The 19441-nt window shown below is 40.6% G+C and overlaps 1 protein-coding gene across 2 annotated transcripts; it reads right to left on the bottom strand.

Annotated features, from left to right (window-relative positions):
* Positions 1-23: 23 nt before the first annotated feature.
* On the bottom strand, positions 24-18996 carry LOC121515578 (cingulin-like protein 1). Of its 2 annotated transcripts, none has more exons than XM_041796409.1 (19): positions 18918-18996; positions 15095-16084; positions 14927-15021; positions 12796-12901; positions 12591-12686; positions 12346-12494; positions 9189-9330; positions 8893-9096; positions 8586-8792; positions 8369-8473; positions 8038-8190; positions 7662-7832; positions 7221-7373; positions 5232-5321; positions 2786-2869; positions 1111-1235; positions 776-884; positions 531-694; positions 24-442 (listed from the first exon to the last, which is right to left on the bottom strand). In XM_041796409.1, exons 2-19 carry the CDS (start codon positions 16064-16066, stop codon positions 361-363), a joined length of 3207 nt encoding a protein of 1068 aa, XP_041652343.1. In that variant the 5' UTR covers positions 16067-16084; positions 18918-18996; the 3' UTR covers positions 24-360. The 2 variants fall into 2 exon arrangements, with proteins under 2 accessions (XP_041652343.1, XP_041652344.1); XM_041796410.1 differs by having other exon boundaries at positions 14927-14994.
* Between the last annotated feature and the right edge of the window lie 445 nt (positions 18997-19441).

The raw sequence follows: 19441 nt of genomic DNA, 5'->3' as shown, positions 1-19441 counted from the left end.
TAACTGAGTGACTGGTTTGCTTTTAAAAACATTTAATCATTGGTTTAAGACTTACGGTTTGCATCATTTAATAACTCACACTGCAGAGAAATAACTTAATAAACAGAAAGGACACATTTTAAGTTTAGGTAAATAAGCCTATTTGGCCTTTGCATTGTAAAACAGCAATTTGTCATTTAATGTAGTTACACATATTGCCACAAGAGGTCAGCATAGGCAAGCTGCCATGCAATTCACAACATCATGAGATCACACCTGAGTTGTTAATGATGTTATAACTAGTTTTGACATCAAGGATTCTTCACAGTGAGTCCAACTTTTCAAAATAGTCCATGAATGACTGTTGGGGGGTGTTTCATTTTAAGATTCAGATCCAAAGTCATCTTCGTCTTTCATGTCGTCCTCTGCTGTCTTGAGAAGAGGAGGGGATTTCCTCCTACGTCTGAAAATGCAGAAAGAAATAATGCAAAGATTTAATGTGATGATGATATAAAGTAAGAGATGCTCAGAGGCAGAAGGCGAACATTCACCTCATCTCATTCCTCAGTGCACTCAGTTGGCCGTGAAGCTGCTCGTTGGCCTCGATCTGCTCGTCCAGCTCTCTCTGCAGCTTCTTCTTTGCGTGTTCCAGACGCTCGATCTCCTCCTCCGCCTCATCCATCTGCCTCTTTGCCGTCTTCAGCCTCTGAGTCAGCTGCAGAGTTCAAGGAAGTGACATTATGAGTCAACTCCTGACTAGTATATGATGATTTTTTTTTTTTTAAGATGAGTCTACCTGGTCACTCTGGCTCTGCAGGTTGACACGCTCCTCATCCCCCTGCATCTTCATCTCCTTCACTTTGCGCTCCAGTCGACGGTTGGCCTGTTGAAGGCTGTTGTTGTCTCTGAAAGCAATGAGAGATCACATCACTCCTGCAGCTTCCTGTAACTCAACACCTTCAGAGTGTGTTTTCAGACCAGGGATACTCTCACTCTTACAACCGCAGGGAAAGTGATACAAGGAGATCACTGTTTGTAAGCTACTCTCTGAAGATATCCCTAGAACTGTGTATGGGGAAATACAAACTCTGCATGCATTCTGTAGATGTTTCCTTTTTATTAACAGCTCACCTTTCTTCTCCTTTCAACCGCTCCTCGAGTTCCTGGATACGAGTGTTGAGTTTGAGGACAAGTGAGTCCTGGTTGGTCCTCTGTGATCCTTCTAGATGAATCACTCGCCCCTTCAGGTCTTTATTCTAGCACAGGAAATGAAACAGAGAACAAAAAGGCAACTTGGATACTTTGTTGAAAAATGGGGCCAGAATAGCAAAATCATCAGATTTAAAGCCTAGTACAAGATATGGTTTTGGTCCCTATACGGTGCCTATAAAAAATATTCACCCCTTGGATGTTTCACCCTTTTATTGATTTTAAAAATCAATCATGGCCGATATAATTAAATAAATAATCAGTATTCCTGGCTACCATTACACCATGAAGACAAACAAACGCTCCAAGCAACTAAGAGAAACAGTTAAGTATAAGTCAGGGGATGGATACCAAAAAAAGGCAGTGAACATCCCCTAGAGTTCAGTTAAATCCATCATCAAGAAATGCAAGGAATATGGTACATGTGTAAATCTGCTCAGACCAGGCCAATAATCAATAACAGGGTAAAACATTCAAGGAGGTGAATACTTTTTAAAGCTACCGTGACTCAATTCTTTCAATTGTTTACACATAAAATCTGTAGGGGGTTACGATGACCATGGCGTCACGCACAACAGTGTAAGGTGGAAGTACCAGAGTTGACATAAGGCTTTTATGTATATTAGCGGATAATTACCTTTAAGGTGTATTTCAGAGCCACAAAGGTGACAGAAATTAGCATAACAGAATTAGTCTACTTAATGTTGGTGACTGTGAAATGAGGTGAGTCACCTTAAGGATCTCACGAACTTGAAAAGACCAGAGAGAAAGCAGCCTTTTTCCACACAGGCAGTGATCTCAATGCAAACAAAAGCCTTGATGCATATAGCTGCATGTGCAAATACCTCTATGTTTAGTTTTTCATTAAAACAAGAACTTTTCTGATATCATCACTCATTCAGTTGAGAGTCACCAGTAAACAGGGTCATGATATAAACCATAACCTCAGTTTTTGCTGGCATTCAGTGCTTCTGTTATAAGATAAACACTACTGAGGAAGATACTTGTTTATACTTGTTTCATAAAGTGATTTGCAGGTTTCCAACACTGACTTTTAAGCTTTCTAAACTTTCGATGTACAAATGTGCTCTATACAGGCTAGTGATATAGAATTGAAGTGGATAGGAGTGTTTATTTAGCATCCATTAAGGAACATGTGCCTTTTTGCTGTTCAGGCTGGGGCAGGACAGAAAATATGACGTCAGATGCAAAGGGTCTGGGGCGTGGCTGCTTTGACTGACAGGAAAGAACTTTTTAGCTGTGTGCTGGAGGCGATGCTCCACTTGCTACTGACCTGTAACTGACCTTAAACTGACGGCTTTGTGGGGTTTTATTTGCATCATTTGGCAAATGCAGGCTGGAGGACGAGCTGGACAAGCTAGAGTGGCAGGTTTCAGTAAACAAAATGTCTTTTCAGCCCGCCTCAACCCTACCTCTTCTCCTGCTTCTAGACTGAGAGAAAGTCAGGCATTTCCAATATGGCAACCACTGTTATCGGGCTGCATAATGCCTCTGCAGGAATCAATGTGTTACTTCACTGAAACTACATTCATGGCTCGTACAGTTAGAGGTCATTACAAGTCTCGGTGCTCAATACCTGTCTCTCCAGGCTCATCTTGTCACACTCCAGGTCCTGTCTGACGGCTCTCTCCTGCATCAGCTCGTTCCTCATCTGATCCATCTGTAGCACACAAAAAAATGACATTTCTAACAGCACTGATGGAAAATGACAAAGTGCAATAACTCGACTTAACTTCAACTTAAAATCAAATCTCGATGATTTATATTTTTAGCTACAAGATGCTTCTACTTCATGACACTTTTTCAAAGTTCTTTTTTTTTAATTGCAAGACAAACAATACAGACAAAGACCAAGACATGTAACAGGACAGGATAGGTAGTAAACAAGCACGCCAGCTTTACAGTTTTTTACAGATTTTAAGAGAGATTAAAAAACAAAACCAAAAAAGGATGTTCTCTGTGTATATGAGGATATGTGTGTGTGTGTATTGTATTTATGTGTATGCTTGCAGATTTTCTTAGTGAGAAGGATATCAAATTTGTCAAAGTGGTTATTGATGGTCAGGTAAGAGGGTGAAGAAATAAAGGGAGATCAGGAAAAGAAAAGTTGCAGCTATGATGGTTTTCAAGCTAATGGAGATCGTTAGTCACCAGGTAAGTGCAGCCCACCCGCAAAGCAGCTGGCCTGGATCTAAGCACCACCATAATGGCCTGAGCTATCAAGTGAGACAATCAAGTTGTTTAAGCAGGGTCAAAATGTTTTTCCTTTTTTTTTTTTGATTTTGTTTTCTGATTATTTGTCCAGTGTTGCTTATGAGCTGTGGGATCGTAAAGACGAGGGCTGAGCCTGGTACTCAGACAAACCGCCCCTAGACCCAGGGGAGGGAGCCTGTCTGTCTTTAACTGGTGTGGCCCATCTTTGAAGTTGATTTGCTAATTGATTTGATTTATATTTTGACCCGTTTTTGAAAATTTGGACAGTTATTATTGTGAAAATTTGGTGCACTGAGTCTGCCTAATATTTTTGTTTTCTGAAGTGTGGCCAGTCTGATTCTTGGGGGTTTATTTTTACTGTAAAATTTGTTGATGGATGAATTGAGAGAGTTAAACCAGGTGAGGGATGGGTGAGTGAATTCTTAAAGACACTTTACAAAACCACATTATGACTGTTAAAAACCCAAACAAACAAGACTGAGCTACAATGAAGCCTGGGCTCGCTGATCAATGCAACGCCTTGCAAAACGAACAAGGCAGGAGGCAAAACTGACCAGCGTGCAGGTGAGCTACCCAGCTTGTATCTCCTGTCATGAAAACCAGTCCTGTCGTTCAATTGACTGTCTTTTTCTTTGATACACTTGATGTTAAGGCCATTAGATCAAGAGTTTTTGTATATTTATGCCGGCATAGCACCTAACAATACAAATTTGGGCAGTTTAATTAGCCCTAGCTCAAATAACAACATTAAATGTTGCCTAAACAATAATTCAGTGGTATTTAGGTTGTTATAATCACAAGTGTAACCATAATTTAGTCACAGAGGTTAAATGAGACCTATACGTGCTATACTTTACATTAAATTACCAATGCTATGTATTATGCTTAGTTTTCTTTTTAATTCCCTTTGTAATGAATGACCTCACCCCTGTATAACATGTCCACTTCTCATAAAATAAACTGAATTGAACTGGAAAGATTTCATGTAATAACATTTTTGTATTTGGGAAAATATCTGAAAAATCCTTCAAAGACAGGCAGTCTGTAAAAACTCATAAGGTCATTGTTTATTTAGCATACCAAGGTAAGACACGTGGGAACTGGAGAACTCATTTGTTATTGCCAGTTTCTCACCTTTAAGGTAAATATGGGCTTGCACTTCATGTGTTCTGCCTTTCATATTGACTGAAAACACAGCTGTCTCTTATTAAAAAGGACAAGGCCTGTTCACAGTGACTTTCAGATTGAAGGAAAAGTTTTCAGCTTAAACGAGAGGAAATGCAGTCTGGTCTGAGCAGCGACATCAGGTCTGAAGGCCCTCTAATAACATCCAGAGGCCCGGTGCAGGGTACACTGTGAATAGCTGCTCACAATAGTTTGCTGTTTTTTTGTCTTTGCACCGCAACCAAAACAGTGTTTTGTGTCAATTAGTCTCCACAGCTTTGCTCCCATGAATGGTGGCCTACTTTGCAGGCACACAGAGGATGTGAGGCTCCTGTGACGGCTTCAGATATGAAGAAATGTATATGAAGTCAGAGAGGTTCAGTTGTTTTCAGGGCTCAAAGTAAAGAAACTAAAACAGGACTTGTTTCACAGCCGGGCTGGGAAACAATGATCAGCAGCTTTCAGGGTCCGATGGGAAATCTGAGTACTCAGGCTGAAATGTGTTTATGATGAAAACAGATGTAGGGCGGTGGTCCTGATTTAAGACAAGGCATGATTCTGTCACTGTGTAAATGTTAGGAAAAAGAAGAATGAAAAGCTTTGCTTATTATAAAAAAACAAAGAAAGTAAGGGATTTAACTTGCCTGCTCTTTGGTTTTGTCTAATCGCTCCATCAGGCGGTCAGCGCTGCTTCGCTCATCATTAAGATCCTCCTCTAGCTGACTGATACGATTCTGACAGGAGAGGAAAGCACCTTCATACATTTATTTCACAACACTACCTTATTTTTTAGAAAAGAGAACATAATTGATCTGTCCTTTAACGCTGAAGTGAGAAAACAGACAGGTGAATAAAAAACAATATAACAATATAACAAACATGACGAGATGTGTAAAACCAGTGGAGAGTAAAGACTGAAAGCACTGTTGGATGGACAGGAGCGACTGAAAGAAGACAGAGTGAAAAAGGTCTACCGGGAGCACTCAGACTGGTCGGATAACTTTGTACAGTAAACAGGAGTTTCCTAGGTCGATTCGCAGAGTCAACACTGAGCACACACTGCTATCACTGTGTGATGTTTTGTCATCAGCAGGACAAATAGTGCTGAGCTGTGAGATGGTGTTGGCTCTTTTCAGCACCCTTATAGTTCACAGGAACAAGTGAGGGCAAATAGAGGCACAGGGGAAGACAAACACTCCACTACATGTGATAACCTCAAAGCTCCAAATGATTGTGTGTTTTAAAGTACAGCTGTTTTATAAACATATCAACAGTATCATAAGGACCTGGGTAATTACTGTTGTCATAGAAAGACCATTCAGCTCCAGCTTAGGGAGAGGTTTATGCTTGAACTGTCGACCCTCTAAGGAAAAAAACAGCACAGTCATTGCTGTAATGTTAGAAATGGGCGCTCTATAAATGTTCACACAAACAATAATCTTCCTACATCTTTTTGGAGCTAAATCATTTGTCCATTTATCATCCTGATAGAGGCCAATTTGACCGAAACATTGTATTTTTCAAAAAATAATAGTACAAAATGAAGCAGTGTGCAGGACCTTTTTTGAATCCATTTATCATCTAAAAAAATAAAAAATGAAATACTTTTTATTCTTTTACCAGCAAAAAACAAACAAACAAACTGTTAGCGGTTTGGGGGATTGTATTGTATTACCAACAGATTTTTAATTAAAAATAACAAATCCAAAATCAAGAAAAAAGCTGTTCTCAGATTTTCCCCTCATGATGTCATGTGGAGAGTTAGCCCCGCCCCCCAAGTCCGGTTGGCCCTTCCCGCTTAGAAGAAAGTTCTGCCATCCTCTCCTGATTCTCCTGAGCTATCTGAGGGGGGCGCGGTCAGGGGCAGAGTCAAACAGCTCAGTAACATTTAAAGCCACAGACACAGAAACGGCTTGTTCTGAGAAGGGCTAAAACAGAGGCGTTTTTAGACGTACAAAAATCCAATTCTGGAGTGTTTTTCCAGGAACAAACTTCACAGGCGTGTTTTTGGGACCTCTGAGACCAATAAAAACTTCCCTTAAACGTGTAAAATATGTCACCTTTAAGGGCAGAGGGTGATATTTTCCCTGTTTTTTCCCCTATTTTTCAATCGTAACAGGGAAACAATATCTTTCTTGATTTTGGATTTCAAAATAGCAATCCATTTTGCTATCTAGCAAGTTCAAAGGAAAAAGGTCCTCCATAACTAGATAAAAACGGATTTATTGCCATCTACCATAGCAGAGGCTGACATGCTACCAACAATAAATGGATTCAACTGCTGTGCGTGTATACACAACATCTTCCTTTTTTTAGGGGTGGGTGGCCTTTGTTAGATGGGACAGCTGTAGGGAGACAGAAGTGTAGAGAGGAAAGTTGGAGGACAGCATGCACCAAACAGTGTGAGGATCAGTCCAACCTGCAACCTGTTCAGCCTTTGAAATACAGTCATGTAGTCTAAGATATGCTTTGAGTAGTATAACTTTATATTCCAAGAATAAAGTGTTTTTTAATCCAAATAAAACTCCAGATGGCAGGTAACTTCAGACTTTTAATTCTTGGTAATGTTTTTATTTGTCCTGTCTCACATATTGCAATTCCTGATTCCTGGTTCTCCGAGGGTTGATGTTTACCTCCATAAGTTTGACCTGCCGCTCCCTCTCCCCCACTGTGGCTGCGTTCCTCTCCTCCAGCTCCTCCACCCTCTGCTCCAGCTGCCGGCCCCTCATCTGGGCCTCCTGCAGCTCCCTGAGACACCTCCGCAGATCGTCCTCCAGAGGAAGCAGCTGGACGCAGAACAGAGCACAGAACAAAAACACTGTCAGATAAGGTAACAAGCATGAGGTACAGCCTGCAGCGTTGAACAAAATACATAATTATTCAATTCACTGTTCAATTTTTCTGTTTAAATCACATCCAAAAAAATTAACTCCAAGATCCTTTCAGCACATACTCAGTAGAAAAATATTTAAACAAAAGGCCAGTTTGCTTCTCCAGACTGGTGTGATCTTTTTTGTTTTATCTGTGACAAAGACAGTTGAACTGATGAATCAGAGCGACAATGAGAACCACACCTCTTCCTGCAGCTTTTTGGCTGACTGTCGGGATTTCTCCAGCTCTGCTCCTTTTTCCTGCAGCTGTCTCCGCAGTTCATCCAACTCCCTTTGACTCTTCTCCCTGGCCTCATCGACCTGACTCTGAAGCACATCTGTAGACGCCTCGCACTCCTCCATGATGCTGTTCATCTGAGCACAGATATAAACAAAGTGCCCTACAGTGAGATAAGTGAGCCTTTCTGGGTGTAAAGCAGTAAAATTTTTCAAAAAGACTATTAAAGGCACATTTGTTACTGCAATTTGTGTTTATTCAGAGGTAAAGTGGCAGATTTTCTGTCTGTTTTGCCCTAAAATTCTTATTTTCCTCAACACATAATCCAGATTCTTCTCCCACCTTCCTCTGCAGTTGCTCCACAGTCCTGTCCTGCAGCCTCCTCTCATCCTCCAGTTCAGTTTTTGTCCTCCATAACTCTTCTGTTTGCTTTTTCTCCTCCTTCAGCTTCTCCTTCAGCTCCCTGTGCTCATGATTCAGCTTGGTTAGCTTACCCTAGAGAAAAACACAAAGAAAGTGGAGACTGTGAGCTGCAAGCGCAGTTATAAAGTGGCGTCAGTCTTAAATCTCAAAGTTTTATCATACTTTTATTTTAAAGGTATTTTATTGACAATGAGTGTTAGAGAGAGCTAATCTGTAGGTTGCAGTTACAAACTACACATCAGGCCTTTACCTGCACATCCTCCAAGCGAGAAAGCAGTAGCTGGTTGGACTGACACATCTCCTCCTCATTCCTCCTCACATCTCTCAGCGCCTCCTCCAGCTGCTGCTTCTCTCTCTAGGGAACAGGAAAACACCAAATATATAAAATATCTAAACAGGAGTGCAGCAGGGGGAAATAAAAGGCTGTTAAAATTTTCTACATGAACACCTTTCTGTGCTTTTCTCACCTCCAGCTGCTTTGCTCTCTGCTCCAGCAGCCTCTCTGTGGTTTTACACTCCTGAACTGCCAGACTCAGCTGATCCATCTTGTTACTTTGCTCCTGCACTTTTCCTCTCAGCTGATCCCTCTCCTGGCTCAGCTCCTTCAGCTGCATCTTAGCTGCACCCCTCTCCTCCTCCACCTCACCCTTCTTTTGACCCAGCAGAGCTTTGCTCTGAGAGTCAGGATGGAGAAATTAAATATGATAAAAAGAGGCAAAAACATGTTTGTAAAAGGAGAAAATGTAGACATGTCTCCTCTGTTACTACTTTTACCTGTTCTAAATCCCTGAGCAGCTTATCAAGCTGGTTATCATATTCCTCCTTCAGAGCAGCCATCAAGCTATCATGAGTCTCCACCTCCTCCTTCAGTGCCCCCTTCAGGGCACTCAGCTCCCTCTCCCTGTGATGCAGCATCTCCTCCTGCTCCTCCTTCATCTGTAGCATCTCCTGAAAGTCCAGGCTTAGCTGCGCCATGTCCTGACACACATCCAACAAAACATAACATCACAACCTAGACTTCAGCTGCTGTTGATTTGTGAAGCTTTTCTCACTCATGTGGTTTCGTTTACCTTCAGGAGGACTTCTTTCTCCGTGTTTATCACCTCAGCCTTCTTGGCATGGTCCAGCTCATCGTGCATTTCAGAGAGCTGCTGCTGAAGGTCTTTCATCTCTGTCTTTGCTCGCTCTCTCTCTGCCTTCATCTGGGTCAGTCTGACATCATGCAGAAATGTGAAAAAAAGACAGACATATTGTTTTTCTAGACTTCATATCAAGGGAGAAAGACTGCTTTCCCAGCTAAGTATTAAGACAGGTTCTCGAAGGAACTAGATAACAAGAAGGCATGTGAACACTTAATCCAAATGGTATTTGACTCTTCTTTCGGTCAAATGACCTTCATCAGATCATCACAGTTCACTAAACTGACCTCAGAGTATGAGCAGAAGCTCTGTGAAAAGAAGAGAACTGAACTTGTGGTTAGAGGACAGGTACTCTGTTCAGCTCTGATTATCAAAACAGTTCATTTGATCATCATGTAAAACATGTGGCCTTCCCTTAACCATTGGGCTAAACTTTTTTAAATGAGTAGTTTAACATTTTTAGAGAGTCCTTTTGGCCTTTCTTTTGGAAGAGTTTATTGAGCTGGTCAAAAACAGTCACAATATTTCTCTCTTTAGTTTGTGGATGTTCTAAAATTCTAATTATTTCCCAAAGTAGTTACTCTTTTTATGAAGTGTTTTTGTTAGTCTAGATTCACGTGGTCACCTCTTCAGGTCAGTAAATCTGAATTTCTGTATTAATTTAGGAAGGATCCCATGCAGTCACACAGGCAACAGCATGTGTCAAACACCAAGCTGTTATAGACCCATATTTAATTTTATCTTATTACTTGTATAATCACAATGGGAGAGTACCAGAAAGTGAACATTTCAGGAAATATGACTTTAACTTACAGCATCAGATGGTATTTGGTTGGATGTTTGATTTAAAAAAATGACAAATTGGGAGTAAATTATTTCACAGTAAGATAGAAGAGTACAAGGTCGTTAAAAAATCCAAAATAGCATTTTCAGCTCTATTTTTCTGAGATGATAGAACACATTTTTTGTTTTAAGTAAACCATGCTCAGTCACTTTAGGTAGTTTTGTCATTGTACTCAAAACTATTAGACAATTATTCCTTTATATGCACACATTTCCCAGGAAGATTTTGGGCTTCAGACATTTTTTGCACCATGAGTGAAGTTACTCTGTCAGTTAGAGAAGCCCTGCCTTTGGGGAGCGGCTTTAACATAGCAGGGGTGGTAAACTGAAATCTGTGGAAGAGCACTTAAGGCTTGATTATGCTTTCTGCAAGGACGGACACAGGGACACAAACTGACGGGAATCATGGTGCCCAAACGTGTAGTGTGTTTATACCCACACCAGCTTCCTCCTCACCGCAGACTGATACTCTCCCAAAAGCTAGGGGGTGGTGTCTTCAAAAATCACATCTGTAGCATGTTTTAATTGAAGTTATAGAGGAATTCTTTTTTTTTTTTTTTTTACAATAAAGAGAACCACAAAGAGGAGCTGCTCTGTTTACATGTGTTGCTTAAACATAGGAATTTTTAGTCATCTGGCTATCTGTTAACCTGACACGCCAGATGGATGTGTTTCACACATCCATCTGGGAAAGCTTCAATAGGAAACGTTTAAGAAAAGGCAGAGGATTTGAAAAAAACTCGGAGTGTGATTGGGTAAACGTTCTGTCTGTCTCATCTCTATGGGCCAATCAGAGCAACAAAACATGTGACGTAGAGAGCTGCGCATGCGCAGCTACTGAGGAATAACGCAAAACATGGCATCTATAGACATGGAAGTACACGACTTTTGTCATTTTTGAAAAGAAAACAACTCACTGCTGTTCTTTGTTCTTCTTTTAAGGAAGAAATGTTGTCAAGTTCTGATAAAACTGGCACTTTAGCAGCATCCATGCTAATCTCTTCCTCCATAACTGCACCAGCTCTTGCTGCTTGCTTACGTCATGACTATGCTGCGCCTGAAAGTACTGCTCCTCATTGCTGATTGGTCCTGTCACTTTCTAACCAGGCCAAAACGGTTCAGATGGGAGCTTTGCAAGATGGATTCGCCAGTGAAAAACAAGGAAACGGGCGTATCCATCTGCTTTGCAAGGTTAGCTATCTGTGTGATCCTTCAAGATAGAATCGTAAAGAGGTTTATATCTTCTGACCTCTGTAACTAAAGAGTCTTTAAAATCACCCAACTTGACGTCTAGCACGCCTGTGTCTGGTCCAATTTCAGAGATGTGCCAGGCAAAAAAATTCTGCACAGGACCTGTGCAAAGGGGCGTGTCTGAAGATTTTAGATGATGTTTGACACATGGACACCCGTGACACTGCGGATGCATCGAACCCAAAACAGGCCTTACTTGATCAAACTCCACATTTCAGTCTTTTTCACTTGTGGTCAATCAAATTTGCTGACTCTGGGTGGCCTGATTATTCCATAGTGAATTATGAGAAAGACATAAGGTAAAACTGCAGTGAATAAAAAAACAGGTCAAATATACGTATATTTTAAATTGAAAAAAAAAAGTATAAATGACTTGAAAATTGACAAATATTTTTGTAAATTATTATTATTATTCAAGTATTTTCAACCTGCTGGGGTTTACAGTGTAAATCAACCACCATTTTTTGTTAGCCATTATAGTTAGACACTGGAAAAAACATTTTTTATACCATATGACTGGAAGTTTTTGTGTTTTGGAAGTTTTTTCCTGTTTCTAACTTTTAAAAGCTGAATCAATGATTACTTTTCCTCTTAACGGCAGGCCTACAGACAAAAAAATTACATTTTAAATTGAACATTTTGAGCTAAACAGAGCATTAACAACATGTATTTTAAAGGAGCTAATCTGTAGAGATATGATTTTTCAATAACTAGCCACTCTAAAGCTAAAGGAAAACGAAAGATAACCAAAAGTTTATCCAAGAGTCCAGCTCACTGTTAAGCTAGCATATTGCTTAAGGTTGTTATTTGACTTACTTAGGCATCAGTCTAACATACTACGTCACTGATGTTCATTTGAAGACTTTATCTTGCTTTGTTTTGAGGAGGTTTCTGAGTTTTTTCTGTAGGGACCCTCTTTCAGATGTTATTATGATTTCATATTAAGTATTAGATTTTAGGCTCAGTTGACTGACAGTAGAGTTATGTTTCTCACTCTTGTTTTGTGGACTGAAGTGCCGCCTCAATCTCAGCCAGTCTCTCCCTGAGTTTGCAGAGCTCTTGCTGACTTTTGGCCAGCTCTTCCTGAAGTTTCTTCTTCTCTGTCCTGGCCTTTTCACAAGCTTTGGCAAGGGTCTTTTCATTCTGCAGGATACAACAAAATACAGAAAAGGAACAACATCACTCTCAGGAACAGGAAATGTTTTAGAAATGAGTCAGCAGGATGGAAGAACATTTAACCTTAATCTCAGTTTCCAGTTTTTGCTTTAACTCAATGACGTCTTTCTCCAGTGCGGACTGTTTCTCCAGTAAAAGTTTCACCTCAGCTGTAGATTCCTACATGTGAGAGATGTCCAAAAACACTATCAGCGTTAGGATAAGACAAACACATTCAGCTATGCTGAACAAGGATCAACACTGACAAACATTTCATCCCAACACACACTTTCTCCAGCTCCTCCACATTTTCAGCCGTCCTCCACTTGATCTTGTTCAGCCTTTCCAGCAGCAGGTTAACTTTCTTCTGAGTGGTGGAATCATCATCAGTTGTCCTAAGAAGCAAGGGGAAATAAATCATTAAGGTAAAATCATGAATTAGAATAATATTTTTTAACAAATGTGGGGCAGTGCAGGATATTTTAGTGGAGGGTATTTGAGTGTTGAGAGAAAAACTGGGCCTGACATAGCTAAGCAGTCATTCTTGAATATCATCCCCCCTTTTCAGCACATATTTTTATAAAGGCACTGATGGATCTAAAAACGTTCCGTGCGAAGAAGTTATTTTATCAGGGGAAACAAGAGCATGCCCTGCATTCCTGAATGCAGAGTGAGCACACACAGCTGGAGCAGCACCTCCTTATCTGACCACACTACATGATCACAACCATAACCTAATCACCTAAAGGTGGCTCTAGGGTAAAACAAAGTAAACAGTGCTATGGAAGAGTAATTTTTAAGTTCAAACAAGAGTGGAAACTGCAAATGAAAACTTTTTTTAAGCTGTTTGAAACAGTCAGTGGCTTATGCTGTCTTTCTACATGCTTAATGATGAGATCTTTCCAACACCAATACCTGTGTTTCAAATATCAGAATCAAAATCATGATTTGCATAAAATGTTGTGTTATTGTGACATAATATTGTATCAACCAGCACTGGCAGTAGAGCACAATATGAAACAATAAGATGTGGCACAGTAGATAAAATATGGTGTGATATGGAAAAAGACTGACACAACGCAATGCAGTGTAGTCGACTATAGTACAATATGACATGCAATATGATATGTGATACAATACAGTTCAGTGCAGTACAAAACTTTTATTGTGCCCTTTGGGGGTATCTTTATTGGACTTATTGGAGGTGCTTAACTTATTTACTTGCCTCCTCATTAGATGGATGGTAATGGATGTTACAACAATTAGACTCACGCTAGCCATCTCAAGATACACTACACAGAAAAAAGTATTTGACTACCTGACCATTACATCTTTCAGATCTGTAATAATATTGCATTCAAATTCATGTTCTTTAATATGGAGTGCCCCCCCCCTCCCCTTTTGCAGCTATTAAAACCTCCTCTTTTCTTTGAAGTCTTTCCATGGGATTTTGGAGTGTTTCTGTGGGAAATTGTGACCATTCATTCTGTAGAGCATCTATGAGGTCGGGCACTGATGTTGGACGAGAAGGCCTGGCTCGCAGTCTCCATTTCAACCCAAAGTCAAGCCAGTCAAGCTCTTCTACAACCAAACTCATCAAACCATGTCTTTATAGTCCTTGCTTAGTGCACTGGGGCACAGTCATGTTGGAATAGAAACAGGCCTTCCCCAAACTGTTGCCACAAAGTTGGAAGTATAGAATTGCCCAAAATGTCTTGGTATGCTGAAGGATTAAGATTGACCTTCACTGGAGAGAAGGGGCCTAGCCCAAACCCTGTTAAATAGCTGCATACCATTGTCCCCCCTCCACCAAACTTCACAGTTGGCACAATACAGTCAGGCAGGTGAGGTTCTCCTGGCATCTGCCAAACCCAGACTCGCCTATATGACTGAAGCATGGTTTGTCACTCCACACAGTCCAGTGTCGGTGTCCTTTACACCACTCCATCCAACGCTTGGCATTGGACTAGGTGATGTGAGGCTTACATGAAGGCTTACATGCAGCTGTTCAGCCATAGAAACCCATCCATGATTGAATCAGCAGAGCACTGGTGACTTTTACCCACCATGCACCTTAGCAGTCATTGACCCTGCTCTGTGATTTTTATGTGGTCTGTGTGACCGAGTTGCTGTTGTTCCTAAATGCTTGCACTTTCTAAAAATATCACTTATCCAGCAGGGATACAATTTCACAAACTGTCTTTCTGCAAAGGTGTCATTCATCACAGTACTACACCTGTCACTGAGCTCTTCAGAATGACACATTTAGTATCACAAATGTTCAAGAATGAGACTGAATTCAATTAATAGGTGTGACTTCATATTTTTGGCCATATAGTGTAGCTTTATATTTTAATTAATTCTACAAGAAATAAGAGTGGTGTTGATCTTCTCAGTTTTCATACTTCAGTGGCACTTACCCATCCTGCAGATATGTGAACAGCATCTGTCTTGTTGTGTCTTCAGCTGAGTCCACAGAGAGTTCTTGCTGTCCTTTCAGAAGATCAGGAGTCACCTGGTTAGGAAATACAACGTAATAAATACAACCTTTATAAATGAAAACTGCACCCTGGTGCTGATCGCTTTACCTGTGCATCTCTCTCGTCAGAATCATCCGTCTGGTCACTGCATGATGTGGAGATTGATGGTTTCTCTGCTCTGTGAAGTAGTTTTACTGCTTGTGGAGGTACTGTCTCTTTTCCATTCTGAGCCATAAGCAGTGTGCTGGGCTTATTCTCCTCCCTCCTGCCCCCTAAAGAGGCTTCCCCGCTGAGGAGTCGAGCTCTGGCGGACCCTGGGGGATATATCCCGCCAGGAGTCTCACCCCTGACAGCCTTCAGAGAGGAGGTTCTACTGGAGGAAGAGGAGGCTGACGAGGATTCGGATGTTCGGCTGCTATCTACGCTGCGTGATCTTCGACACTGCTCCGGATCAAGCCTGTTTCTTGGGCCTCCTCTTCCTCTCCGCTGGCTGCTGTTAAACTGACTTATTAGCTTACCAACAGATAAGATTGAGTCTGTGTCCACTGTGTTTGGGGACCTTGCAGGGAGCTGTCGACTTGAGGGAGGCATTTTATTTTGGACCACATCCCCTGGGTCTCCCTCTGGGCCTTCAGCAGGCAGAGGGATCCTGGGTTTAGCAGATTGGGTTGTCTCAAGAGGAAGGCTGATGTTTGGCCGCCCCGGTAGACTGTTTGAACCTTTCAAAGGAACAACTGAGTTCAGGTTATTACTTTCAGGGTCATAGGGTTGCAGAATCTCCGGATGTTTCTGATAATGAAACCCAGAGGAGGGTGCAGTCCGCTGTGACTCAGAAGGAGAGTCCACAGACCTCCTCACCATGCCAGGGTTGTACCCTGCCTGGTGAGTGATCACAGAGATATCCCGGTGGATCTCCTGGCTGGAACTGTTCAGAACCACAAAGGGTTGACCTTTAATGCCTTGGACCTGGATCCTGACTCCAAACATGCTTTCACTGCTGGTGGCTCTGGGACTGTGCGGCTGTGTGTAGCTCCGCTGCATCCTGATGTCTGGAGAGCCGCTCAGTCGTTGAGACTCCATCTTTGACTAACAGATGAACTGGTGAGAAAACAAACCTGTGTGTTAGAAAATTACACCAAGGATGACTGATTCTGCATGGGAAGGTGAGTGTTAAGCTGTGGTTAGTGTTTACAAAACACAGGAGCGAGGTCGAAGCCACACAGGGACACAATGACAGACGTACTCACTGCTCCTCACGCAGCTGCACTCAGTAAAAGAGCGAATAAATGGAGACTGACAAGAGCCTGATAATGCAGTGCAATGAAAACAGCTACTTCAGTGTGCTTTTGACAGTGCACGATTGTCCAGCCGAGACAACGGCATGATGACTACAACCAACCAAGGTCTCCGAGGTGTCGTCATCCACTTCATGGTATGACACTCGAGGAAAACGCTTATCTACAAACGTGCTACTGTGAAACTAAACACAAGAGAGGTTATGCAGAAGACAAAATGGTATCCTCTTGACACTAAATATTTACAACTGACAAAAGAGCTGCTCATAAATGCAGGTTAAGAAATCATTACTGACTTAACTTTCTTATAAAAGCTTTATTCTAATGACTCTTTGATGTTTTATAAAAAAATATTTCTAGTTTAAAACCACTTTCAAGGGTAAAATTTAATGAAGCTCATTATTCAGTAGTTATTGAAAACCCAAAGCCTATTCTGAAATTAAAGCAATTGTTAATCTTTATTAAAAGTTTAACATTTTACTATGTGTGTTCACAGACTTTTTCTACCATGTAAAATAAAACAGAAGGGGGCTGGTTAAGTTCAGTTGGTAGAGCAGGCACTCATAAACAGAGACCATAATCCTCAATGCACTGGCCACAGTATCAGTTTCTATACTCTGTGCTCTCTCTCCCCTAATTTCCTGTCTCTCTTCAGTTGTCTTATCAGAATAAAGTCAAAAATAATCAAAAATAAATGGAAAAATGAAACAGGAAAGGAGTATGCATGAAAGTTTTAGAGGTTTAATACAATGATCTGCATGTAAACTTATGTTAACAATTAGTCAGTCATGGAAAACATTTGGCAACAAAAATCTAAAATATTGGACATATCATTTATGATGTCCAGCTTGTCACTGATATTACAATTGCGATTGACTATGCAATTATGTTTCATTTCCTCATCTTACGTATCTTTTATTTATGCACTTGGGCAGATAGTTTTTGAATGTGTTTAGATTTATTTAGATGTTGCCTGTTGTGCAGTGATAATTGTTGAGGTTCCTTTTTTTATGTTAAACACTTCCGCACCTTGGATGAAGTTATCAAGTGAGTTAGTGGCTTCCTGCCTGGGGCAAGGGATGATAAAGGATGGTGTGCGGATTTTAAACAAAGAGTGTTTCCTAGTGCTACACTTATTGCTTTACTCCATCCTTGAGACACCTGAATTTGCCGCAGGTGGTCAATACAAGGTAACCATCTTTTCAACAACAATTAAAACTGTTGATGCTGTTCTAGCTTGGACCATAGATGGGAAAAAATATATCACTAAAGAAAATCAAAGCAAATACATTTTACTTTGGTTGCTTATGAGAAAGCAACCTTTTTTGGGCAATTTTGACGTGTCATCATGAGAAAAGCTGCTTTGTTATCCCAAGAAAAGGAGAATGTAAAATGTGTGAATAGATGTCCACAAAGGGCATTAGTACTTTTCCACACTCACAACTGATTGAGAACAGCTCCAGAACCCACTTTTAGGTTCCAACCCACCAGTTGAGAACCACTGCTCTATAGTACAATCTGAGCTGTGAATCCCCTCCAGCATGAAAACTGCATTGCCCTGTTTGCTTGAATATATTCCTGAGTTAATGACCAGCCTATTGTTACCACTTTATTTATCAACAACAATCTTATGATCAAGTTTTCCTATTGTATGTTAAAGAGTATATCAAGTTGAACAAAATACTGAGTTTTAATCAACCTGGCAACCCCACTGATGTTCTTGTGTGATATAAATATATAAAAAAAGAAATTTCCTCTTTTGAGAAGATTAAAACTGCACCATATGTATATAATATTAGTTTAGTAATCATTTGAATAAGCATAACAGTTATGCATTAGTTTTTTATTGAAAAGTTCTGCTTACTATCAAAGTTGGGGGTAAATCCTCCTTTAACGTAACAACTGCCATGTTCATGTTGCATCTTTTAAATAAACCAGAATGTCCCTTTAACTTGATATTATTCATTTATAACAGTTTTTAATCACATAGGCTATTTGTCAACACTGGCTGCTTTTCACAAAGTCTATGGCTTTTCTATGGTGCGTTGAAAAAGAGTAAATTAAAAAGACTAATTAACTGAATGCTGCTATTAATTAATCACAGCTGTGTTCAAACCATTTGAAAGTAAAAGCCATTAATAACGACAATAATTGGTCTATTAGTTTAATTAAAGGTACTAAGTTACAGGTGACATAGCCTGAAAATCAGGGTCGTTTTAGCCTTATGGTTAAATATATTTTGATAGAAAATTATCATTACTTTAACTTTTATTAACGTTACTCTTTCTCGTAGGCAGCGGATCTGCGTTTATCCGGTCTGACGTGATGAACTTTACTTCACCTCACTCTTTCAACCACACAACTTTAAACAAATAAAGCCACAGTCAGGAAGAGTACACGACACACAGCTGAATGAAGGCGAATAAACTCTTATTATAACAGACAGTCAGTCCAAGTATGAGAGGATGAACACACTGGCTGATAAAAGGGAAGCTAGGAGACATTTCAAAGTTAATAAATACCCCTGAATTCTGAGCACCAACGACACAAAACGACACACAGAAACGATATTTTCAGTCTTCGCCTGATTAAAGGAAACACCAATGATAAAGTTATCGACTCGGGCTGAAACTTACCCGCGGCTGAGTCCAGTCCGAGAGCTGAAGTGAATCCTCCTCCTCCTCCTCCGCCCGGACACCGTCCCGCTCAGAGAAGTGAGAGGCGTTCACTGCCTGCTCTGACTCTGATGACTCAAACCTAGCTACGCCTAAATACTAACATTATGATTTAATATCCACAGTTCTGAAACTAATAATGATGGGGACAATAGAAACATAATTCACCCAATGGTATTCTGATAATAATGCCTGATAGGTTTGCTGAAATAGGGATTAAGAGAGCCTATCATGCGTGCAACCTCCGCATATGAAGGAAAATAACTGTAGACGTAATCCCGAACCAAAAAGGAATAAGGGGAGGCTTTTAGTATGCCTGCAAAATGGCATTTTGTACACCTAAAAGCGTCAGGAATGTGTATTATTAGTTCATTAAACTAAGCCCTTTGTTAAAGTCCCTGTAAAGTGATAAAAAATTATTTATTTCAGATCTGTTGTATGACAGTCCACTGTGTTATGAACCACCAGGCCAAATTTCAGTCATG

Source organism: Cheilinus undulatus, linkage group 9 (genome assembly GCF_018320785.1).
Source record: "Cheilinus undulatus linkage group 9, ASM1832078v1, whole genome shotgun sequence".
NCBI classification, from domain to species: domain Eukaryota; kingdom Metazoa; phylum Chordata; class Actinopteri; order Labriformes; family Labridae; genus Cheilinus; species Cheilinus undulatus.
The sequence above is the reverse complement of the archived record's forward strand: the minus strand, read 5'-3'. Positions and strand labels throughout refer to the sequence as shown.

What these genes read in the sequence shown, in the direction of transcription:
- LOC121515578 (XM_041796409.1), bottom strand. Translation starts at nt 16,066, where the DNA reads ATGGAGTCTCAACGACTGAGCGGCTCTCCAGACATCAGGATGCAGCGG. An exon ending in AACTGGAAACTGAGATTAAG is followed by an intron (nt 12,495 to 12,590) that starts GTTAAATGTTCT and finishes TGTATCCTGCAG; the next exon opens with AATGAAAAGACCCTTGCCAA. An exon ending in CGGTTGAAAGGAGAAGAAAG is followed by an intron (nt 885 to 1,110) that starts GTGAGCTGTTAA and finishes CATTGCTTTCAG; the next exon opens with AGACAACAACAGCCTTCAAC.